The sequence below is a fragment of the Pseudomyrmex gracilis genome, unplaced genomic scaffold (genome assembly GCF_002006095.1).
Source record: "Pseudomyrmex gracilis isolate BER0280 unplaced genomic scaffold, ASM200609v1 scaffold_0, whole genome shotgun sequence".
NCBI lineage: Eukaryota > Metazoa > Arthropoda > Insecta > Hymenoptera > Formicidae > Pseudomyrmex > Pseudomyrmex gracilis.
In genome coordinates this window covers 281528-308013 of record NW_018020584.1, presented here as the reverse complement: position 1 = coordinate 308013, position 26486 = coordinate 281528, and the positions used below count along the sequence as shown (strand labels likewise).

Genomic DNA, 26486 nt, shown 5'->3' with positions numbered 1-26486 from the left:
AATTTTATCCTTGCAATTGAACCTACTTTACTATCGTAACTCCTATATATAGTAGAATGAGAGGTTCATCAGAGAGTCAAAATTTCGACTCGGGGTCATCACGAGTCTACGAACTATCGGGGTACTCACGAGTTGAAGAGCTAAACACACATCAATGTATATCGGTATGGTGTATCGAACTTCAAAGGGTCCACACGTCAGCCTTTCAATAGCCACACTTCGGTTATCCGACTTTTTAAAAGCTCACCCCGACCTGCCACCATCCACACCCCAACGACACAACTTGCCACCCCCACACACAACCGCTCAGCTTCTATCCTTCAAAACGTTTCTGTGGTGGAGCATACGCCCTCTTCTCTCTCTCTCTTTCTCTCCTCTCTTTCTCTCCTCTCTTTCTCTCCTCTCTTTCTCCTTCTAACAATTTATTCTTTATCTCATGAAACTGGCCGAAATGCGTGCACGGTCCGTCACTCGCTTTCACAGGACTTTTCACTGCGCGTCGTAAAATATCAAACGGTTTACGAAAATTTAAAAACAAAAAGGAGCGAATAGTAGAAAATAGTATAATGATCGATGGTAAAAAATTGAAATTACAATAATTGTTAAAAGTAAAAAAAAACTGACAAAGACGAGTAACAAGAACCACGCGCAATCGACAGTAAACTAACATCAATAGCGCAAAAAATACCGTACATATCTTAGAAAGTTGATCGTTCATCCCTCTTGCACGCTCAGAGAAGAGAGAACTGAAAGCGTTTGCAAATTACGCGTAGTCTTTGAAGCGACTTAGAGACTTTCTGAGTTTTAATTACTCTGTGCGAGAGAGACACACATTTTCTTTCTTTTTTACCGTTTCTCGTTCTCATTTGCGTTTTTGCTTTCGTCTCGAGACGCTATTTCAATTTTACGAAAGATTTCCGGCTCTGAACGTGAAAGAGCATTCCGCAATGTTACGTTCTAACGATGCGTTCTAAATCTTGATTAAGTCTTTAATGACTCACGGAATTGATTCAATAATCACGCCATCCGTAAATATTTCTCATGACTAAACGTTATTTCTTAACACCAAACATTTAATTATTGTTTGTTAATAAGACACTATTTTACAGACGAATAATTTTCTTTTTAAAAACATCTAACAACTTCACTTTCCGTATCATGAAATGACCGACTTTTATAGTTTCTCGCATTTTGGTTATTGAAGCATTAACACGAGATATAAATTTCTTAGAGGCTGTGTTTTTCTACCCTCGGTTTCATTCTATCGCGACGTGAGACCAGCCCTTTTTTTTTCAAGAAAATCATTAAGAGCATTTACGAGCACGCGTAGTCACTTGGGATCTGTGCCGTTTACAATTAGCTAGATACCGACGTGCGTGTTGATAAGAACAAAAAATATAAAACTATACAGTACGTAAAGTCAAAAACATAAATACATGCAAATGAATCTAATTTACATATTTAGGTTATTTTGAACAACTAAATTAATACATTTTTTTATTTTAATTCAACTTATGACACGCAAAACACAGTGGTTTTATAATTTTATGTCATTGAAAGAATAATTAACGCGAAAGAAAAATTAATTGTATTTGTTTTTTTTTTGTACCGTACTATTTTTTAGTTCTTATGTAAAAAGAACCTACTTTAATCACCAAAATATCGAGAGTGTTTTTAGATTCAAAATAAAAGTAACGTAGAATTTATAGAATTAAAGGTTCAAAAGAGAAGTAAATGAATATAATATTGTCAAAGTAGGCTTAAATAAGTATATTGGTCAGCTAAATAGGTGCAAAGTATCTTCAAAAGTTTGAAAGTAGCATCAAAATTTCCACTCCAGTATATTTAATATTTATAAAGTATACAAAAAGTTTCCTAGCCAATAACACGTGCACCATTAGCGCGCTATCGCTATTCGATGCTATTTCTAGGATCTGCAATTTCTTATTGAACCACACGTAAGTTATGATAAAGACAATCGGGCGACAGTGATGGATGCTCAGCGAGCTGAAGCTGCATTAATATAAAAGAGAAGATGCATTAATATAAAAAAAAAAAAAACGCAACAGCCAGATTCCCAAAACGGACAAGTGTGAACAATTTCGGGCGAAGAACACTGATTATTTTCTACAAATATGCCGCAAATTTACGAAGTATGAAATTACGATGACGAGAATACAAATTTATGCAGTATTAAAGGTGTGTACAGTACGACGAAAAAACTTTTTTCCTTCGTTGTAAACCCGTTGTAAAGTTGATTCTCTCTCGAGCAAGAGAGGAAAAAAATATATGCCACACGCGCGGTCGTATCAGAGTCAAGAGGGAGTGGTTGCACGCATCTCTTGTAGTGAATAAATATTTATACGTGCACTCTCGCGTCGACGTTATACGCACTGTGTATGTATATATAATCTATATATTACATGTGTCTGTATATGCACGTGCGAATCTCTTTCGTCGACGTGGAAAAGAGATTCACTTTCCGCGCGAGAAAAGCAATGGGTTTTTACGAGTCGCTTTGACACGTTCGCGTGGGATATCGCTTTTTAAAAGCGATCCTCTGCCCGTGATACGAATAATTAAGAAAAGACATCACGTGTATTCGTTGACGTACTTTCACTCGTTTCGTATTTACAATATCTAAAAAGAAAAAAAATTAAATCAAATCAAAGTGTAACGCGATTATTTTACTCTTTATTTTGCAAAACAACGAAAAAGAGAAGAGTTTCTTGTGTTTTAATTCGTTGAAATTTTGTCTAATTAAGTGTGATTACTAAATATCTGCGTAAACACTACAATAATATGCCAGCGTTTGAGATTTGTTCTTCGGAAGGATGAAACTTGTCAACGACAATGTGTATATCACCAATGTTGATGCTACTGTTGTTATTTATGCATCCGTTTCGGATACTCATTAGTCGCTCCTCGTATATAATAATATAATATTAGCATTAGTAGTAAAATAGGTACACATGTAGAATTAAGAATTAGGATAAGAAAATGTGTAAAGTTTGATTTGTAATTTCCTAAGGAAAACAAATAAAGAATACATAATATCGCACTGACCATATTCAACACATGCATCTACTGTAGGTACATTGTGCAATTATGTAAATCTCTACTGTTATGTAACATATATATAAAGTATATGTCTTATCGGAAAATATAGCTGAGGATGAGCACGTGTGATTGAAATACAGTAGATCAGACTTTCATATTTAAGTAGTTTTATCCCTTCTATTTGCGCACGTGGAATATCATAGAAGGAATCAGAAATAACTGTTCAAATGTTTCATGATTTAGATTCTGAATATTGCTTCAGAATTTCATGTGTTACTCTGGAATTTATAATCTATCATAAACACGTCGATCGAAATCATCAAACATTAAAAAGAAACTGTCTGAAAATATATTACATGTATTTGGATATAAAGAAAACGGCGCGATTTTATGACTGTATTTATATACATCGTATTTGTTTCTATTACCTTTCGTATCGCACAAAGCGTCTAAAAGATGCTAAAAAACACCAACCTCCTTACTCCTGCGTGCGCCAAGATATAGTTGAAAATATCGAGCGGAAAGAAAAGCAGCACGATCGAGCAAATTTATTGTTAATATTTTTCGCAATCGCGAAATCTTGAGTTATTGTGAAAAAGGGTATGTTGTTTCAATATTTTTTCTTTTCCGAAGCAAGTCGACGATACGTATCGTAAAGTCCATGAAAAATACGAACAGAAGGCCGAAATTTACGCCACTGCACGTGACACACGCGACAAAAGCAGCAATGCCAATAAAGTCTTGTTTCGCCTTCGAGAACGGCCTTTCTCGTCGCAAATCATCCTCGTATTATGCGTCTCGATACTTCATTAGTCATTTCGAGCCTGGCTATTGATGTGTGCATTCCAATCGCAGTAAAGTTTGTGTTGAATGTCATCTGTTTGCTTGGTACGGAATTTCGTTCTACATATAAAGTGCCATCTCGTTCTCATATATTTAACAAATAAAAAGATGTATAAAACCTTTAATTTTATGAATCTTGCAAGATTTATAATGTTGCAAACGCTTGCAGTGAAAGATTAGACAGCAAAATTGTAGTAGAGGTGCATAGAAAACGAAAATATCATGACGCCTGTAACAAAATCCCGCGGCCGCTTGCACGCAAGTAACGAGTACTGTTCCCATCCCTATAATCTCTCTTTCTCTTCCTCTTTCTATTTCTCTCCGTTGAAAACACTAGGAAGAGTGGAGTCAGATACAACGTTGCTCTCCCCGGGGCATCGAGCGCCAGGAGAAACTCGGCAAACAATTATAACTTCCGGTGGGAAACAGCAGTATATATCGCCCCAGCGAGCTGCCGGCGCACGTCGTTTCCGAAACGCTACATTTATGGTCCCGTTGGTGTTATCGGGCACTGGAATTTCTGGGTTTTGGAATTTCTAGTTTCGCCGCGCCCGGATGCGGTCGCGACTGCCACTCTCTCTAACAACGATTATCTTTCTTAGCGCGCAGCGCGCGATTCAAGATTCGTCCCCTCGATACGTTTGCAAAGAGATCTTATAGATTCCACCTTATCAGTCTCAACTACCAGCAATTTATATTTCTGCGCAGACGTGCACGCATGGAAATACCTACCGTGTTTTCTTCTTAATCTTTCCTACTTTCCTAGTGTGATTTCTTGTTTAACGTCAGCTGAAACTATTTTAGAACCGACTACTGACACGTAAGTAATTAATGTTTTGGCGCTCCTTCTTTCTTTCTCTCTCTCTCTCTCTCTCTCTCTTTCTCTCATTCGTGATTTGTAGTGCCGATAGAAATAATAATAGTAATAATACTGAGAAAAGTCTCAACAGGAAAACTGATATTACTTATATATTTATTCGAATAATTCTTCAATCATAGAATTATTGATGAGTTTTGCGATCTTTTTTCACTTCGTTCTTTATTTTGCGATATTATCAAGCGTAAAATTCCGCCTTGTAGTCTCCGAGTTCTTGTTTATATTCGACACATGCGTCGCATATACAACGATGTTCACGTGTAATCCTCCCTTCATTGTTGAACTGCGAAGTTTTCCCATTTGGTAAGATATGTGTACTTTTGTTTCCACCGCGCGGTAAAACAAATTTCCAGATGCATTTCACTAAGCGAACGAGCGAACGAGCAAACGTTGTCGCGCGCAAGCTCCATTTGACGGGATGCATTTCGCTGCGTTTTCCACTCTCCTCGCGAGGTACGCGTAAAACGTCATTTTCGCAATGAATTCGCAACAATGGTAGGCTCACTTTTTTCTCAAGAAAAGCTTATACGAAACGCGCACGGACGATTGAAGCATCCCGAAGAAGAAGTCGAATGTTGGAGAAGAGCAGAGTCATATCAGAGTTTCAACATTTCTTTAGAAAAACGAACGCTACACACAAATGCGTTTTTAATCAATCACGGTACAAAGATGAACTGAAGAAGAGATGAAGCATCTCGATAATCGAATACAAGCTCCACCGAGTTTCAAATATTATTGTGAATTTCATATTTAGAATAATAAACTCGTTAATATCGATCTCTTTGAAAGTAGAAGAGAAAAAGTACAGTTTTGTCAAACAAACATTTGGAGTTGCCTAGAAAACTCTCTCTAGTAAAGTTAATACTAGAAAACTCACTAATTCATGTTGTTCAGAGTCACACACATGGAAATAGTTACGGAAACGAGTGCAACAGTTTTGGGCTTATCAAATCTATCTAGTTAACTAACTAGGTCAGACTTGTATATCTAACGGTAATTAATCATCTGTTTGGGTCGAGCAAAAAATTAGCGCGGTGCGATCGCGTAGCGGCGGTAATACGTCATACGAAACGACATACTGATATAATCTCAATTGAGATTATCGGTGTGAGCGGCGTATCAATATGGAGAATACTTAATATCATCCGTTCGAGCGTGCATTTCCGTTCGGTCGTGATCGTCGACAACACACATGTACACACATACACACACATGCGGAGAGTCGCGCTACTTTTTCAACGTCATATCGAAATTGGAAAATCTATCGAGAGTAGCCACGGTCGCGATTAATCTTCGGCGGCAGTCAGATCGCGGGCTTCTCGATATTTTACTCGTGCGATATGACGTTTGGCTGCACCGGAGGGAAGGGAAAAAGAGAGAGAGAGAGGGAGGGAGAAAAGAAGGGAAGAGAAGAGAGAGAAAGAGTAACGTCGGCAGCTACGAAATGAGTCGCGCAGCATTGCGACAAATCGATCACCAAAAAAGTACGCTTCTTATCGGAAAAGATCTCGGGAAAACCGCGTTCTCTTCGCGCGAAGTTGAAGGTGAATTGTTGACCCGCGTGATTTCTCGCGTGAGATTTTGATTCGTGAGGTTTTTTTTGACGAAACATTACGACATGCTTTGCAGAAACGAAACTAAGTACAAGTGTAAGGCCGCGCGCACATTAGCGAGCGATAAGCAATGACTTGCGAGTCATGAATGGCGACGTGTAGTAAGCGCACTTGCTGCTAAAATAAAATAAAATAAAATTTAAACACACGTAATTCAATGAAATGTGCAACGTTAGCGTCATCCGCCGATGAACGTTGCATGAAAGCGGTGCAATATTCATGAGATCAATTTCCATGCTGCAGTCGTTAATTGTCGCGTTTCTGTTGTTGCGAACAAACACAGGAATGGCCATCACGCATCGACGAAGTGAATCGGATTTGAAATTATACTGGTTTCAAAGCATTCCGATCCCTAATTATATTTCAAGATGACCTATATTAATATTATAATCGTCAATGTGTATTCATTGAGTTCTGTTGTGTATTAGAATTTTGTGTCACAAATAGATTTGTTGATTTATTAATAGATTTGTTCGTTTGAAGATTCGAAAGCTCGTGGCTTATCGTTTACCGATGTGCACAAAGTCCACTGGTGTTGCGTAAGAGACACACACAATATGTTGGGAAAAAATGGAAACAAGATAAATCCGAAAATTGAAATAAATGCGGCAGTAACTGCATTTATTATGAAATATTTTTACGCGCGACGTCATGTGAAACTGTCACAAATCCAGATAGTAGGATTTTCAGATTGCGGCGCAAAACCGATCGTAAAAAATCGTTGTTATCGAAATACGAGATAGTACGAATCGTTGCGCAATTACTCACGAAACTGAATGTCGCGCTCTGCTTGTATTTATATTTCTTTGCTTGCTTGAGATTTTCAGAAGCAAATCGATACTGTATGGAAATTCAACGTTCCGAAAATCCATAGCTGTCAAAATATCGAAATGTAACGAGAGCAATAACGTTTGTTGAAGGCCGTCGTATGGATTTTACAGCGTAGCAATGTCATTCGTGACATCTCTTGTCAGAAGAGCAAATGACGAAATCAATTTTTAGATCAGATAAGGAAGAGAGTTCAACAATAGCGTTAATGTTTTCATTCTTGAAACATTATTGTGTTTTCTATCAAAAACATGTTTTTTTTCTTTTTTTGTTTTTATATAATATCGGAATTCATAAAAACATTAATTGCAATAAGATTTTTGACTCCTGACAGTATCACTAAAACTATACAACTTTATAATTTCAATGTTCTTGAAAATTGTATGAAAAATTTTTAAACAGCATTAAAGATTTAAAAAATGCAAAAGGAAATGTACATCAAAGCACGAAATGGAGAATTTTATCAAAAGCAATTTATCACACGTTGTCAACGCAATCTCTAAGTATCTCAAAGCAATTATTAATCCCTCAAACTCTTTGGCTTCATTAAATATCTTTTCTTTTTAATCCAATGCTTTTACTAAGAAAACAAAATGCGAAGTAATGATATATTAGAAAATTTACATTTTACTAAAACACTACAATCAAATTGTCGAAATAAAAACACAATCTGAAACTGCAATTTTTCATTAAAGAAAAAAGAGTTATCTACAACAAAGAAATTTTACATGTATATTTAAGAAATTGCGACACGCGCTTTCTACGTAAAAGCTGATAATAAAAATAAATTTTCGCCATTACGAAAGAAAGATGCGATCGTAGCAGCCAAAGCGTCAAGACTTAACGGCCTTATCAGCCATGCTTTATCGGTCGTGACTGATAAGAAGTTTGCAACCGTAAGACGGCAAAAGAGCCAAATAGGGTCGCACGGTAGATACCAAGTAAGATAAAAAAGAAGATAGATGCAAATGAAATAGCGATGCTTGCGATTTTTGTGACTAATTGATTCATTATTTCAGTGACACATCGACTACAACGACGATAAATATCACCTGACTCAGATATTCTCAAGAGATAACCATACACATGCAAGTAGATCTCGTCTAATATAGATAAAATAATACATTCTAGTATACAAATACGTCTTAATACATCTTCTAACTGCGATACTTGTTTTTATCATATTTGTTGACAACTAATTGTAAGTAAGAATGTTTACTGTTCTTACATCTCATCAATAAAACCTGTAAATATATTTTATTAAGAATCACACTTATTTCACATGATTTGCTACTACTGCCAAAACAGTAAAAAAAAAAGATTATTTTAAACTTCCGTGTAAGGATTATAAAGACAATTAAATTGGACTTTTTTAGAATTTTTGCAAAAAGAGAGAAAGAAAACCAGAACGAGAAGAACAGAAACGAGATGCGCCGTAACGCAGCAGAAAACGCACTGAGAGCGCTGGCTGAGAGAGGGAAGTTTGCTGCGCACAGTGGGGATGCGTTTTACTCCAGCGGGAGGAAGCGGATGGCGTAGGAGAAGGGAAGGATTGATGGAAAGAGAGAGAGAGAGAGAGAGAGAGAGAGAGAGAAAGAGAGAGAGAGAGAGAGAGAGAGTGAGAGAGAGAGAGAGAAAGAGAATACTCGTGTCGCGATAACCGTCGCCGAGGTGCAAAGCAGCCGCGAATTCGAAAGGCGGCCAGTCGCTGTTCGCGCGTCGGCGACGACGCGTCGTGAGTTTGCTCGGGTATGGAATTTAAGGTAATGCCAGACCTGTTCTTACGTATACACGTATAGTATACACTCGGCGTGATAGCTCTCGTTCCAAGTGTTCTTATATTCGTGAGAGAACGAACGGCCGGCACATAACGGAGAAGTGTTCTTGTGAAGCGTAATACTCCCGCGAGTGAAAAAACCTATTTCAATGATAGTCTAAAAAAAAAAACATACATGATCACCCAGTACCAATAGCCACAATTTTTGTGCCGATTAGTGACGCGCTTGTAATTCACCATAAGAACGCACAAGGAGAGATCGTTTTTCAAATATTAAAAATTGAATATTCGGAGTTATACGTTACTAGTTAATTATTGCCCGATTATTTTTGCGTACGAACACATCCTCTCACACGATCGTTGCATAACGCGATCGGCGGCGTCACGCGGCAGCAGCTGCATCACGCATCGGGAGCAATTTACACACCTAGTCTGCGCACGGTCTTTTCGCTAAGACGGTTTAAATAACGTGACCGCGGGTCGAATCATAAAATAAAATGCGATTCGCAGCGCTCCGTGAAGTCGATCGGTCGTCACTTGACGACGAACGTCAGTGTCGTCGCGACGCGGCGACAAGAAATTCAACTTGATCGTCGCGACGACGGTTGAGTTTGTTCTGTGCGATCGCGCGTAACATCTGAGGAAAGCTCGGTCGGATGGATCATCGCAAGAGACCGTAATACTTGATTTCCCACGTGGCATCGTGCGGGCGCGCTATCTCTTACAACCCGCGTGCCAGCTGTAGGGACGATTAATTGCTCGTTTCTCGCCACTAGCCTGCTTCGCTGTCGTAGAAAGAATCGTCGTCGCGCTGGCAAGCAGAAGACGTTTAATTGTCGCGTCACGCGTGAATAAGGTCGACATTGCATTTGTCGTACAAGTTTTATCAGATATGCCGATTGCCTGTGAGAATTCCAATAGAGCTTGTACAGAATTAAATATATCTATGGAAATTGTTTGTAGTACATTCTCGTAGAAATGGTTTTTCAAATAATAACAGAAAATTTTCTGTGTCAAACTTGACATACGTGATAAGTGAGATATTGATCTAACCATTCAAGTTTCTTCAAGGATCTGATTTTTTTTTTGTTTTTTTTTCTTCAAAATTTGCATATAATTTCTGGACATTTGATATCAGAGACGAGTAATTGTTGTACCGTGAAATTTCGGAGAAAAAAGGGATTTATGAAAGTCTCTAAGGGCTCGTGACGTAACGATGTTGAAGTACTCTCGACTGGGACTCGCTCTTCTCGCCTACTGTTCTCTCGAAATTGAAAACAATGCCGCGAGACTAAACATTCCGCTCGGCGTTGCTCTCTCTACGTTGCATGCATAACGTTACTTGAGTTGAGTTACGGGGCACAGGGCCGCAGCGGCAAATGTACTTGAATTAAATCGAGCAGTCAAAAGATATTCCACATCGGATGTGGAAACGTTATATTCCAATAATCTTCTTATGTGTCATTATTTTAATCAAAGTTTAGATCTTAATTTGTAACATTTCTAACTCGAAACTTAAGATATTTGCAATTGCAATAATTTTATTTTTGGAAACAATTATGTGAGGTACAACATACACAAATAAAATATAAACGTACTCTTGAGAAAAATTCGAACACTGAAAAGATCTATTCTAAGCTGTCAATTTTTATCATATCAAAGAAATTTGTTGTTATTATGTCAACATAATCGTTGGTCGATTTTTCTTTATGATGAACAAACTTGAAATCTTTTATTGCCGATTATTTGGAAAGGAAAGAATGTAAAAAAAACTAGTGTCGTTTAGAAAAGACAGTTGTGTACGTTCTCTCTAATGTGGGTTATCATCAGCTTCATGCTGATAACCTAGCAGCCGTATGTCGCATTAAAAACGCGATATCGATAACGAACAAAACTAATATTTTACGTACGCGTTCGAAAACATCGTCATTCGTTATCGTAACAAACATGAAAATGAGCAAGTGCATGCGTTAGTTGCCGCGTTTGAATCGTTCTCTATTTAAACAGGATCATCATCGGACCGTTACAGCGCTCACTGTATCACTTGACACACGTGATTTTATTTTTCACGCGCGCAAACCGACAGTTCAATCCTGGCGTGTTCGACTCGTCATTGTAAATGTTTAGCTGGCGCGGAACCGCGGAATATACAACTGCATTCAAAATAGCGATGCGTCAAACATGCATCAATAAATAATCAATCAAAAAATGCTGTTAAATAATTCATCTCTTTTTTGAACAAAAATTGTTGATAAAATTTACTTTTTATCAATGTTATTCGAAATGTTACTAATAAAATATTAATAAGTTAACGAAATCATTAAAATAACTGTCTTCATAATTAAAATATGTGACATTTTTTCATTAAAAAAGAAAAGATAACTTTTTGTCAAATTTGATTTATTGTAGAAATAAAATGTGCAATCAAGTGGGGGGCGTTTCTATTCTGTTTCTGATTACGTGAAACTCATCGCACAAAAAACCCGTTTGTCGCTAGTCGGAATGAAAGTGCAATGAAGTGGGACGGCGCGATTCTGGAGTTTCGATAAAACTTCAAAAAAGCGGGCATGTTGCGTGGCCGAAATTGCGACTAAAACGCGGCCACATCAAGCGATCAAAATACACTCTAACGCTTCGGTTGAATTAGCTAAACGTGACCGAGAAAGAGCTTATCAATAATCAATGTTACATAGCCGTACGCTCTATGTACTATATATTCCTTCTCTTCCTCTTTCCCGCAGTAATTTGTCAACCACATTATGCGCGCTTCTGGTGACAGCCGACTTTATTCAAAACACATCGTTTTAATACGTAAATGATCGAACCGGGTCACGACCAACGATGACACTCGGCTGTTTCCGCATTATAATGAGACACGTTTTGCTGGTGGCATTGTATAAACAGCTTTTAGACCATTTGACAAGCGCGTCGCACGTGTAATGTTCTACAACCCATTATTGTTGTGTTCTCCACAAATAACAGACTGTAATTATATGATAAAAATTCCGGGTTTTTTTACGTTTACTAATAAATTAGAATGCGGAAAAACGAAATCATAGTCAAATTATCACCGGATTAACCCTCGTCTCAGCGGCGAGCGGGTCGCAATCCCGAAATCCGATCTTAATTCCCGAGTACGAAAAAATTACTTCTCTCTTTTCTGGATCTTCGTGAGCTAGACCAGTGCGAGGATGTAGATCAGTGTTCACCTCCACCGTTCTTTCGGCCTCTTTTATCGTTACCACCGAGAACTGCAAACGCTTTCCCGAGAGAGGGGGCGGACAATTTTTGCAAGTCGCGGCGATAAAGTAGATAGGAAGATAAGACGTTACCGAAGGAATAAAAGCAAATATCTCGAGTGCTGCTCGCTCGGAGAATCGTTGTCGTTCTTACTCGCTTTTCAAATCGTACGCAATGCGACGAGAAATCATATACGATATTATGCGAAGCGCGTGAGGGTGAGATCGAACGATTCGCCTCGTGTGTATAGCGTACGTGGTTGTCGGAGAAAATCGACGCGGTATTCCGAGTGAGAGGAAGAAGTCACGTAATCGGAAACGATTTACCTCCTACACATATCTCGTATCACCTCGTAGCTTATTTATCGCGTGTCGAAGAGACGGAAAAAGAGAGAGAGAGAGAGAGAGAGAGAGAGAGAGAGAGAGAGTGAGACTGATGGGAATAGCTGTCGATCCGTTCTAGTGTGTTTCTGGAACAATAAATACGCGGAGACAATTTCGATTGTTTGGTTCCGGAGCTTCCGAATATATATGAATATCCATTAACGAGGTGTAAATCAGACGGGCCGAAACGTTTAATCGTCTCGACCGCGGTGATTCCGCCGGTCCGAAATAATTCGTGTGCTTCGCTCTGTCTTCCCGTCTGTCCGTCCGGTCAATTCCGTTATCGAATTGCTCCGTATTTCCCTTTTTTCTTTTTCGACGTGTGTGCACTGTATGTTTGACTCTATTTCTCCGTCCTGCCTCGCCTGTTCGTTATAGCCGCAGCGCGCGAGAACCGACATCCAGTTTGACCCGCCACCGGTCAATTAATCGCGCACGAACGATCGCGCGCACCTGCTCTTTCGCCATCGATCGCCGAGGAGCAAACGCGAATATTCGTTTAATTGAAAACGATCTACAGATCAATACCGCGACATATGAGTTTTCTCGCGCGATATTATCTCTGTTATTGAAAATGACAATAATAGTAATGAAGCGAAAATAAAACACAAATTTCTCGAACATAGAAATTAGAACAATTTAAATTAGCTTTTTTATAATAATTATAAATATACATATGTGGTGTGTGTGTATGTATATATATATATATATTGATCGCGCACACATGTGTGGTACAATATATGTTTGTTTTTACATGAATTTCACATATGTATTTCTCATCAATTGAAAGAAAGAACGATATCTAAATATTGAAAGAAAGAAAGAACGATATCTAAATATACGTCTCTGACGAGTTGAAATAATGTAAGTTTAACGTTCAATTAAAAAAAAGAATGAAAAAGCAAAACTGAGCTATATTTTTCTGATTAAGCTGAGTATTGAAATTGTGTATAAATTTCTTTTCAAACTAGTTTAATTAATTCAACGAGCAATTAGCGTAGTAAAAGCACCGCGATAATAGTGAGATATCTCTTTTTGTTGGCACTGAAAGTAGAGCAAAAAGTCGTGAGAGGGACAGACTGAAAAACGGACCGGAAGAAATTTCGAGCGGTCGTTGCTGGAAGGACTCAACCGTAAAGGGAAATTCTTCTCGAATCCTTTGAATGAGAGAGGACTGCCTTTCATTCACGACGTTCCTTTCATGTCTATCGATCTCGCCCGCTTCAAGCGTGCCATTTCATTTTTTTGTTACGATCTGAGACCAAAGTTTATCTCATCAAAAAAAAAAGCTATCAAAGATACATTTCATTGGTTATCTATGATCGTAATTTCTAAAGTTATTATTTTCCGTTTGCAACTTCGAGGTGTAATTCATTAAGATAGAATAATATTACACCTAACAGTAGTTTATATAATTAAACACAAAATAAAACACGTAATGATTAATTCTAAATAAGATATATTTTGCAACAACTTGTAACTTCTTATTTATTGTAGAAAATCGAAGATGTGTATGAAATGTAGCTTTAAATTTTCATAACTTAAAACAATTTATCTCAGTTCTCTCTTTTTCTTGATATTATAAATTTTCAACTTACTGAGACTAGTACGAAAAAGTCGATAAATAAGAAGATTTTATAATTACGTTGCGAAAGCGAGGAACACGTTCACCAACGCGAAAAGTTTGCAATAACGGCAAGTTGACATATTTACACGATAAACAGAACCACGTCATGCCGAGCGAGAGAGACTTTGATAACGTAGGAATGTAGGCACGATTAGTCACGCAACGGTATACAGTGAGAGAATAGCAGAGTGGTCACGGATTATCATCGTCGGATATTGTGTCGCTATCGTTTGAGGCAGCGATATCGTATGGCACTTCAACAGTACGTCCGTCCCTGTACGATTGAACATGATAACGCAGCGTAGTAGTTATCAAAGGAGGGGCAGAAGGAGAAACAAAATTCATGCGATATCGTTGAGAGTAGTTACGATGTTACTTTTGCAAAACTTGATGAAACGCGCGGCGAGAATAAATTTCAGAAAAATTTAGTTTGTGTACATGTAGAGAAAACCGCGAGATTGCTCCTAATTTTTCCATTCTTACAGAGACGGACGATCGCTTAGAGAAGAATAAAGTCAAAGGCAAGAAGAAATCTATCGGCGAAGTGGCGCGCGATGTTCAAGAACGTTGCACGTTGTCACCGACAAAATTGGATCGCATCCCAGCGAGGAAACGAAGCGTCGAGATGAATGCCGTGGTAGAAGATTCCACATGAGCCGGCGGTTCGAAATAAGCTTCGGAGATATATATCCAATACCGGACGAGCGTCGTCATCGCGAGGCATGAGTTGAGCTATAGGCGAGGCGCAGATTATGACCGAATCACGTAACGTTGCGTGGCGTGTGTCACGTGCCGCGACGAGGTCGAGATAGCTCTCCATGGTGCAAGCGGATTAATCGCGAAAGTCATCGCGATTACAGTCATTGTTTAATTGTATGTTAAGTTAAAAAAACCAAAAAAGTGACCGCTACGAAAATTGAAAGCGAATAACAAGCAGATATTCGACGGTGCGCGGATTTCGAGATACAGACATGTCGAGGCGACTTCGCGGCCGGCTCGATGCGAAATTGGCTGGCGCCGTCTCGGCATAAAGCGACCGCTGATAAGGAAGAAGTGGCGTGGAACGGAGAAGAGTTCCTTTGAGCGTGTATGGCAGAAGGAGAGAGTGGAGGGGGAGAAGGAGCGAGTGAGAAGCGCAAAATGAGAGCAACAAAATATGTGTTAAGCAGCGCGATCTTAGGACTCTTTTGGAGCAGCTTATTCAAGGGCGTCCTGACCAATTCCACCAGCAGGTGCGACTATTCGCCCTGCTCCTGCGACCACTACGGCAGATTAACCTGCGACTGCAAGGAGGAAGGAGAGGTAGGTAGTTTCGACGAGTCGATAACTATCTTCGATAAGATATTTGCGTGAGAATCGATTTTCACTCGCCGCTCAATGGTGGAGACTTCTTTCTGAGAGAAGTCGACGCGCTTATGCATGAAGAAACGGGCGAGGTAATATAGCGAGATAGCGGACAAAAAAGATACCGCTATCACCAGCGTACATCTAGGCACGTATCTTTCGACTCCGAGACAAGGAAGTGTATTTTCTCTTCTCGTATTTCCGAAACAGCTCATCGTATTTAACGGAGAATCTAACTCCGTTTATCACGAGCGAGAAAACGCGTAACCCGATCCTGAATATACGAAAGCATATAATGATCCATTCGAGATATATGTGTTAACGTACATATACTTTTGTGATAAAATAACATTTAAGCAAGTCCTCAAAGAAGTACAAGAGATTAATTTTTTAACCGCATATTTTCTACGTTATGCTATAATTTTTCAAACCATGACATCAATATTTTTCTACGATATCTATTTCATCGCGTTATTTATGAAAACTCACGCCCCCCCTTCCCTTTTACAGACGTTTATGTTTTTTTTTTTATAAAAATACACTCGACTGCAGGGTCGAGTCGAAGGTTCTACTAAGGGTAAAACTCGGGCAGTTCTTTTCATTCCGATGATTTTGTTTGTCGCGTTGGATGAACGTAGTCTCCGATCTCGGTCTACGATATCTCTTACCTTTTTTTCACCTCGAACGATCAGAATGATCCGGAGAACTACGACAGTGGAGATTTTGCGCGCGCGTTCTCAACAACGAATTCGTGCGGAAACCGCGGCGGAGGCTATCGCTATCGCACGAAAAATCTCACTCAGACAATGCGACACAGAGCTTTCTTTTTCTCTCTCTCTCTCTCTCTCTCTGTCTGTCTGCTTGTTCTTTGTTCCGCGAGGGATGTTATTCCATTTGCGAATTACCCGACGGGGAGATAAAGGGGCGGGACCACGGGTAGCTTCGTGCGATGGCGAAATCGTAAAACCCGATCTCTCCGCCGCGGCCGCGAGGGAGGACAGAGAAAAAAATACGAGATAGAAGGGAGAGAAGAGAGAAAATGTTTCTTCGGGATCTCAATGATGTCTTCGGCGCCGCGTATCGCCCGAGGCTGAGACGGCAACAAAGATCGAGATAAAGTAATAATCGCGCCCCAAGAAGACTCTTCTTTCCCCTTCTTTGCCGCTCCCGCCGGGCGCTATAACGGTGCAACGTCGGAGATGTCTGCGAGAAAGATAGTAAACGAGAGAAGGGAAGGGCAATCAGTCGGGACGAGCCTAATCTCCCCGGTTACGCGGGGATTTCTCGTAAATCGCGCGAGGGTGCCAGTCGCGACGGAGGGGTGAAAAACCCTCATAAATTAGAGTATGTTTACGCAAATCGGTAGGGTCTTGCGCGGGCGAGAAGGGCGGATGCGGGCGGACAGGTAGATGGGTGCGTGAGGAAGGATGGATCCACTGATCCTTCTCCACCCGCTCGTAAATGTTTCGTTTTTATCCCCCGTGGGCCACGTACGCTCGGAAAAAAATAGCGAGTAATCCCTCGGCGATCTACGATCACGCAAGCCGTGGTGTTCGTTTGTTTCGCTTGATTCGCGGCGCGCGTTTTCGATGCTTCCGGCAATCCGTGATATTAAAGGAGTACTGGCACGATCGGGAAGAATCTACGTGCCAGCGGCGCGAATGATTCATAATCGCAACGCGATATCGCGATAAGCGAGCGAGCGTTGTCGGACTTGAAGATCACGCGCGCTAGCCAACGTGCGCTTTCTTCCTCACACGGCGAAAGCGGAAATTGTCGGTTTTTCTTAAATCAAATCGAATGCGTGGAGGGAGAGCGTAGTAACGCGAGTATCATCGCCTCTTCCATCGTCGGAATTTATTCAATAAATTCGGAGCAACTTTTTTCGTGCGCAATGATGAGAGTTTGAAATTCGACTTCGCCAAAGTTTCTTCTTCTTGCGTTTTCTTCATCTTTCTTGCTCCTACGAATGTAGCCCTTTCCGAGTTTCGTATTTTTTCGCCGCGATAAAGAATGCAGTGCTGCGCGCGATAGTACGAGGTTGAAGTGGCACGATAAGAAAGTAATGAATGCGATTTGAGGTAGAGAGAATGGTCGTGTGCGAATATATGTACATATATTGCGCCCAACGATTATACGACAAGATAAAACAATCAACCCTGTTACTACAATTAAAGTACCTCGCGTTATTTGATTTAAAATTCCGAGATTTTATCAATTTCACACGCGGGAATAATTCCGGTGCCGGGCTACGTAAACGAGTCTCGTATTCATCGCGCGCGGAGAGGGTTGAGTGCGCGCCACGGAAATTTAATCGGGACGCTGCTATACGAGCACAGCGCGGGCAAATATTTCGCGATGCAACGACGTTGTTTTAACTGCGCGGACCGCGAACGGAGAAAGATAATGTTACCGCGTTGTGTCCTTGCGGAGGAACGTCTCTCTCTTGCGCTGTCATTATTGCGATAAAGCGCTCTTTGTGCCCACTCCGAGTGCACGAAGAGTACACATGACGCGCACGCTGGCGGTCAATTCAAACAATACAACGTAAACTCGATCCGTAAAATTCGCGCGCGCGTGACAAAACGACCGCCGGAAGAAGAAGATGAGCTCGAATAAACGACAAAATGGTATAGACGTCTCGACAATTTCGACGGCCTTGTACTTGCGTAGTAGATACGAGCAAAAAACAAAACGCGCACGAACTTTAGTGTCGAGCAAAAGATACAAGACAGATTACGAACAAAAAAAAACCAAGTGACTCGCTATAACGATAAGAAATGTAAATTGCAAACAGAATTGTGAATTTCTGTAGAACGGCTAATTGACAGCCGAAAATGTGTTTGCCATGGTCGACAACATATCACGCGTGTAAACACAATTGTATTTCAATGACGAGCACAAAAAAATACGATAAAAATGAAATTTTCAACGTATAGTCGAAAGGTATATTTTAGATATATTTTAGTATTAATTAAATATTAAAATACATCTTGTTTTTCTCTTTCTTCTGATGGTTCTTTTTCAAATAGTAATAATTAAAATAACTAACAAGCTAATTTAACAGAACAAATTTAGTTGACGTACAAAAGTAGTCAGATCTATTGATAATTAAGTTATATGTTTTCTAAAGTTATTTTTGCGAACAATACATGGCATATAAAAGTCTTGAAAATAATTTGGAATAGTTTTATTTAATAATAGCTTTAAATTTTATTTATAATAGCTTTATGTGAAAAAATAAAGCAGTCTAGACAGCGAAAACCAAAGAAATATATCTAATAGAATACCAAGTTAACGGTAGCGATTAAATCATGCATTAAAACTGCTTTTGCGAAGACAGTTTGAGTTAAAACTGGTTAATAAAAGAAACTCGATTTCAAAGTAATCGGAAATGTTTTAAACTTCTTCTCTAACGACAAGGGGTCACCGATGGATCCTTCGGTGAGCAAGTCTATGGTTGCTCGCTGAATAATTGACGAAGAACGTAAATAATTGAGAGAGCCTTTTAGCAAGCCCGATCTAACTCGCGCTTGCCGTAACAAGAGAGAAATGTGAGAATACACGAAACAACGAAAGAAAGAGTCGGACAGAGTGTAAAAGTAACGATCGCGAGTATTGTCGGAAACGTAAGGATGCCATTTATAAGAAAAAGATGGGCGCGATTATGAAAATACTTGTAAAAGTGGAAAGACATCAATGTGTCGTACCAATTTATGCGGAGAAAATTGCAGACTGAGCTGCATGATGCGAAGTAAACTGGAGTAACAATCGGTTTCCAGCGTTATTGTTGTAACAAGCTAATAAACGAACCTGGACAAGAGGAAATTAATAAAGTAGTTTGCGTGTAAAAATAGCTCATTAAATACTACCGTCGCTGAGAAATCAAATCGTCCCCACGCGAAGTGCTGATTAAAACGAAAACGCGATAATCACGTGCCAATTGGCAAATTTGTTATAATTAGATATTATCAACGCCGAATAATTAGTGGAAACAAATCGCATCGATCATTTTCTCTCTCTCTCTCTCTCTCTCTCCCTCTCTTTCTCTCGCTCTTAAAATTTTATTATATAATAAAAGCGTGAAACGGAGAAAATGTAGTGGAAAATTTGAACAGTACAAAAATCATGACAAATAAATATGAAGAAGAATTGTTGTGCATAAATTCTTAATAGATCGTAAAAGAGTTTTCGGTTCCATTTATGCCACTTTCCGTTCTCGTTTTCGATTTCAGAATTTCTTCTGTCTCTTTCTCGTGGCGGAATCCGACAATCACGCGTATATATCTCTCGATGAACTTAATCCCACCCATTAAACCAATCTGATTTTCATTTCCATCCGAAGAAGTGTCTTCGTAACGGACTCTATGAACCTTTTCCCGTTCGATTAGGGAAAAAGACGTAAGGCATCTTCGATTAACTGCCATAATCGAGAGCAAATTCGCTCGCAATTTCTCGAGTAAATTCCGAATTATCGTTGGATGAAATCGCGCGATTTCTCGCGAAAATTTTCACCCGGGAAAACGTCACACAACGAACATGCAAAAAGCCGGGAACTAGTTCGAGATGAACTAATCCGCTCGCCGATCGACTTTAATTCCCTCCCGGGAATCGCTTCCGCGGTAATCGACAAGTGCGCACGCTCGACGCGAGAAAAAGAATACCGGATTAGACGTGACGCGCAGAAATATCCAGAGAATACGGAAGAAAGTGATGCATCCAGCGGGAAACTAGGCGTGACTAAAACGGAGAAAGTACTTGAATAAAGATGCGTTGTTTGAAGGTTTGAAAAAAAGCATCGTTTCCACTTTTGTACTTCTTGTGGCTTTTCTCGCATTTCTCACGGAATGTGGGAAAATCACGTGAAAGAAAATTTCGGTCTCCCGTGGGATCTTTCACGCAGAGTCACTACAATTCGTTTCGTAACGACCTACTTGTGACTTTTCGAGCTTCGGAACGTGTCAACCAAACTCGATGGACACAAGTCGCGACACGTTAATTACACTCCTCGATGCGATCGCAACTCTTCGGTGTGAGTCAAATTTCTCAATTCAAATTAACGTTGAATTTTCCGAGACTAATTTATCCGAAATTATAACGACTCTCTTTCGGAAGCTGAGAGCAATAATTCCCGAACGCTTTTGTGTTCTAAAAGCAATACATTATTCGACGGTCGTCACAAATATTCTGAACAATATTTTTCCGAAAGGAAGGCTGAAACTTGAGTTTTAGTACTTTTCGCATAAATCTCTGGTCTCATAAATTTCCCACACAAGATATAAGCAATAAAAGTGGATTTTACTTCAAGAATAGACACGTACAATACGTCGCTTGATAATCTCCGCCCGACATCGTGCGTCCGAAAAGTAGCCGCGAACAATAGGACAAGAACAAAAGAGAATTTCGAACAGAAGCAGGAAGGGACGAAAGACGTTAAGAACGACAGCGTCTGAAAAAGAATGGCGTAAAGACCGTCCTCTTTCATCAGTCTGGAGTCGCGCCTTTTTATTTCTATTCTCTATTTTTACTATTCAACTCTGTCTCGCATATCTTTCCTGTGTTGTTTTATCGCATTCTCGCGGGACTGCTCTTTCAATATGTTATCTTTTATCCACGTGCAAAAATAAATTTTGTCTTCTGTAGAAACAATTTCACGAAACGAAAATGACGATTATCGATCCTGCAACTGCGAATCGTCCTACATTGCGAAATTAACAGATATTATCTCTCGCGGAATTGGACGTTTAAGTGGAATCGATTAGACGAGAGAGAATGATAATTAATGAGAGCACTGCGTGGCCTAGAGCGACGCATACGAAATATCTCGCGCGCGGTCTCTTTGTAGCAATCAAAGCTGCGGAGAACTGCGAGATACGTGTTTTGCGCGATCGACCGTTCGATATAACTTAGGTGTCGGCAAGGCGTTATCGGGCGACATTCCGACGTTGCGAACGAAAGTTGCAGCGGGCGTAAATAAATGAATCAACATTGCGCGAATTAGCTCTCCAACAACATGTAGCGCGACACATTGGAGTATAACAAAATAGACGCGCTTCTCGAGCTTTGTGCGAAATTATCCCGCCGTGTTGTCCCGTCGTTTCCTCGCAAATATGTATAGGAGATGCGCGGAATATTATCTTCGTTCTGATATCGAAGAAAAGTAAGTATATATCGTTTTACGTGCGCAACGCGCGCGACGAGTTCGCGCGGAGCAGATAATCCCGAGCAAGTCACCTAATTCGTATGCAAGTGCAAACACGTATTAGCGCGCGCCAGAGCGGAAAATCCGACAAAGAGAGCTCGATGTAAATTCACGTAAACAACCGATAGGGAAAAACGACTGATTAGAGGAAGAGAACGTGACTTTCGTCCGAGTTGGCAATCTGCGTGACGTCTCGCGACGCGAACGGAAACGACAATTACGACATGTCGCAAAATCAAGCTGTCCGGCTCTTTCATCGTGATTATAATGATATTATTGCGCTATTTAGCGAGACTGCAGGGCGTGCGCGCGCGTCGCGAATAATTAGGATAGTTAGACCGGCAATTATGGCCATTCGACCTCTATTAGAATCCCACCGGCATACTACATCAAGTTGCACGCGAATATTATAATTCTTCCTCCTTGAAAATATCAAGGATTAATTTGTTACATCTTGTTAACGATATTATCTTGGAACGTCTTAGTTTTGAAATATATTTCTTCTCTCTCTCTCTCTCTATAATTTATATATATATATTATGAACGTATTCATGTATACATGTTTTTTAAATATAATAAATATAATAAATTAATATATATAATAATAATAATTGAAATAATGATTCTCTTATTTCTGAAACAATATATCAAATATAGAAAGTTTTAATGAAATTGTTTCTACCCGCAGGAATTGATCCTGACTACGGAGGGTGACAGACGGCTGAGTCCGCACACCAGCCGAATAGTGGTGAACAACTGCTCGTCCGTGATTCTCACAAACTCAAGTCTGGCTTCGATGGCCGGACTGCGATCGGTGGATCTGGTAAACGTGGCAAATTTGACTCTGGTTAGAGAGAGCTTCGAGCTGTCGTCACACAGCACGGACACGCGGATCTCCGTGCGGAACAGCAGCATCGATGTGATGCCGAGCTTCGTGTTCCGCGGCGATGTCGAGGCGATCACGTTCGAGAACGTGCGGATCGGCCAGCTCAGTGCCTTTTCGTTCGCCAATCTGATTCATACGGACACCTTGAGACTGGAAAATTGTCGCGTTGATACGATCGAGGCGCAAGCCTTCAAAAAGTTCGAAGTCAACTATCTGCATGTGATCGGCGGCAGTTTCGGCGATCAAATGCCTAGTCGCGTTATGAACGACATCGAAGTCTACAAGTTCATGTTAGACGGCGTAAAAATAGGCGTTGTGAGAAGCAACGCATTTATTCTGAGAAGCCCGCGTACAGTGGCGATACAGAATTGTGTAATCGATAGTTTGGAAAGCGAAGCGTTCGACGTAACGTCACGCGGTGCCGTAATCGTCAAGAACAACACTTTTGGCAACATTGGGGTGGGCGCTTTCTTAGGTATTCGCGCGGATCGCGAGGCTCGATCGTCGTCGTCGTCGTCGTCGTCGTTGCAGATGCACGACTTTATTTTCAAGAACAATACCGTAGAAAACTTCGAGGAAGGCTCGCTCATGTTCGACCGCACAAGCTTCCGACCAGAGCTCGACAATCTTTTGATCGCGCAGTCTTGCGACTGTCAAATGTTACCCGTGTGGAAGAACAACGTACTCAACTACACAAACGTGTATTCGCGATTCTACACAAGGCAGAACAGTCTTATACCGCCCCACTCCCAGCCTCAGGAGCCCATCAACGAGACCCCGGAGACCTTTTTGTGTCTGGATGGCGGATCGGACGGTGTGCCGACAAGTTTCGTCGATTACGAGGCGCGTCACTGTTCGCTCGGTGGTTCAATGCTCGTTTTCATTCTGATCATCGTAGGCGCCGTGCTCGTTCTAATAGTGAGTGTGTGTCTGATCGTCTGGTGCTGCCGGAGGCGCAGACGGAACAACCGGAAGAAGTGGATCAGCGTGCCCACCAACGCGCCCGACGTGGTCTCGAAGAAAAACGGCGTGATCGGCAGGGAAGCGGCAACGTCCGGCACGCCAGTCGACAGTAGGATAACCATGGTAGTGCCGGATGGCAGACTGTACCGAGAGACGGAGTTCCACGTGATCGTCGAGAAGGCTGAGCCGCTCACGACCGAGTTGTAACGAGACGCCCCGGGCGGCTCGACGAGAAGGCCTACGATCATCGCTCCTGTTGAGGAGGAACTCGAGTGGGCGGAAACGTCAAGTCGCTTTCGAGTGTACAAGCTATGAGAGAGAAAGAGAGAGAGAGAGAGAGAGAGAGAGAGACGCTGCGCGAGATCAGCGCCAATGAAAAACAGTGAAAATTTTCACATGGTGAGATAACTCTTTTCAATAAAGAAGAAAAAAAACTCTTCTTGAAATGTTGTAATCGCGCGTGCATATAAACTGTGTAAATCGTTGCTGCTTGGCGAAACGTGAATAAGAGAAAATGCGAAAGCGCGTACGCGCAGTCCTGTGACACACTTTGTCCCGCTCTTTGTTTAATTTAATATTTTCTAGTACAACGCAGTTCGTAAGCTTCCATTCACATATCACGAGCGGTCGCTGATTATCCGATCACCGCGGTCTCTTCGTTCCTTTTAAATCGTCATTTTCTCTCGAAGGTGATCACGTTGTTCCGCGGCGATTAAAAAGTTTTACGAGCAAAATTTCGCGTATTTGAATAGTCGGTTGTTGCTAGTTAAGTTTATGATTAGTTAAATAATTCGCGCGCGTGTATGTGTGTGTGTGTGTGTGTGTATGGAAAAAACAAGATAAAAACAGTAAAAAGGCCAATGTATGTTGTACAAGATAAAGTAATGAGATTTAAGATGCAAATTAAAAAGCAGAAGAGAGTGAGAGAAGTAATTCATGTAGAAGAAAATCCTAAACTCGCTGTCTTGCGTAAGATACGCGATTGGGCCGACCTTTCGCACTCCCGTTGCTTTAAGTTTATCGATCGATAGATCGCCCGTTTGTCGATATGACACTACATTACATATTAGTGAGCGTTTCGAGCGAAAATCACAGTACGAAAGGACCAAAAACATGGGATGACGCTCGAACAGCTGTGCCATTCCTAGAGTGACGCACACGCACACACTTTCCGTGTGTCCGTCCTCTCCGTAAACATTCTGATCTCTCGAACAAAGAAAAAAATGATGAACATAAAATGAAGATGTGAAACTCCTCGCTAAGCTTTCATATCAAAATCTATGATTTTTATAGAGAAGAAGATTGACAGTAATGTAACACGTGTTAACAATCGGAAATAAATCAATTTACTAAGATAAAAATATTTCGTATCCTAGGTGTCAGTGGTGGATGTAAAATAGCTACTCAATAAGCTACTAACACATTTGTGAGTTTTAATTGTTTTAGTCCTTTCTATCAATTATGACTTCGATATATATATTTTTCTCGATTTATAATAATTATTTTTCGAATTTTATGTAAATTAAAATGCGTACACTTATTTTATAGTTTTGAAACACAGATTTCGCGCGCAACACAAGTGTTTTTTATTATAAAATAAAAAAGTAATTATGTCTAAATCAAACATTTGTGTTCGAAAAGAAATATTAATTTACAAACAAATGTAATGATACAGTCCGCCACTGTTTTTTCATGAACACTCACGAGAAAAATAAACTTCGCAAAACAACAACCTGATATAAGTTAATTTTTACGTGTCAAGTGTTAAAAAATTCTTTTTTCGCGTTATCGCAAACTTTTCTACTTACATTAATGCCGATATATTTATTTATACGCTTGCTATAAAACTTTTGGCAATAAACTGTTGTTATTGTTATTATAATTTTAAACTTAATTTTAGATAAGCTTCTTGGAAATCAAAATGTCATACTTGCTCGCAGAATTCATTGTGCGTTAAAATGTAACGCTGAAAGATTTCAGTGAAACAAATAATCTTGTACAAGCAAACAAAGATTACTTTAAGTGTACATCCCGTCACGTAGCAACATATTCTTCGACTCCGTTTTATAATCTGCGTAGAACGCAAATATGTTAAAGAACCGGATTATGAGTATACTCCTGTGTGGAGATCGTAATCAATAAATATAAATAAACGTTACTCTCATTTTTTTTCTAATTAAAAGGAGGCACATATCGCGTATGGAATTAATATTTCAATAATCGTAAAAACAAAAAACATATTTGATCAAAAAGAAAAACACAGAAAGAAAAATAAAATAAAGCAAGTGTCGAAAAGTGTAACATATTGTACGGCAGAATTAATTTATTAAATAGACGCGGCCCGAAGCACTCGAAGATAACTGACGTTTCGTCTCGAGCGCATGAAACAACGGGATTAAACCTCAGAACTTTTTGTGCCTCTATCATACTCGATACCTTGAACTTCGTCAAGATAAGTCGTATTAGCATCCGCGTATCGAAAGATCAGAGTCTAATTAACCGCGACGTATGCAAAACTGTATGTGCAGGTATGTATGGGTGTATACGTGTGTAATTTTACCGTGATGGTGAACAAAATCAATTTATAACGTCATATATAGTTATAATTATCGTGAGACTGTGATATATCGACAGCCCGCCGACTGTATAATTTGTTTCGCATTGAACGATCGAATAAAATCGATATCAATAACATACACGCTAATGGTATTAAGACTAATTCTATCCATCCAAGGTATAATTCTATCTATCCAAGGTATTAAGACTAATTCTATCCATCCAAGAAGATATACTACTAATTTTTCTTTAGTTAATTGGTAAGTATACTATTTAATATAATAACT

The 26486-nt window shown here is 40.0% G+C and overlaps 2 protein-coding genes across 5 annotated transcripts in view; one reads left to right on the top strand and one right to left on the bottom strand.

Annotated features, from left to right (window-relative positions):
- The window catches only part of LOC109864218 (E3 ubiquitin-protein ligase MYCBP2), a 215883-nt gene that overhangs the window by 179781 nt on the left and 9616 nt on the right, over positions 1-26486 (bottom strand). The gene's annotated exons all lie outside the window — the stretch shown is intronic.
- On the top strand, positions 8905-25016 carry LOC109864249. Its single transcript, XM_020445291.1, has 3 exons — positions 8905-8984; positions 14734-15550; positions 22483-25016. The coding sequence occupies exons 2-3, from the start codon at positions 15338-15340 to the stop codon at positions 23848-23850; spliced, it is 1581 nt and encodes a 526-aa protein (XP_020300880.1). The 5' UTR covers positions 8905-8984; positions 14734-15337; the 3' UTR covers positions 23851-25016.

What these genes read in the sequence shown, in the direction of transcription:
- LOC109864249 (XM_020445291.1), top strand. Translation starts at nt 15,338, where the DNA reads ATGGCAGAAGGAGAGAGTGGAGGGGGAGAAGGAGCGAGTGAGAAGCGC. An exon ending in ACTGCAAGGAGGAAGGAGAG is followed by an intron (nt 15,551 to 22,482) that starts GTAGGTAGTTTC and finishes TTCTACCCGCAG; the next exon opens with GAATTGATCCTGACTACGGA.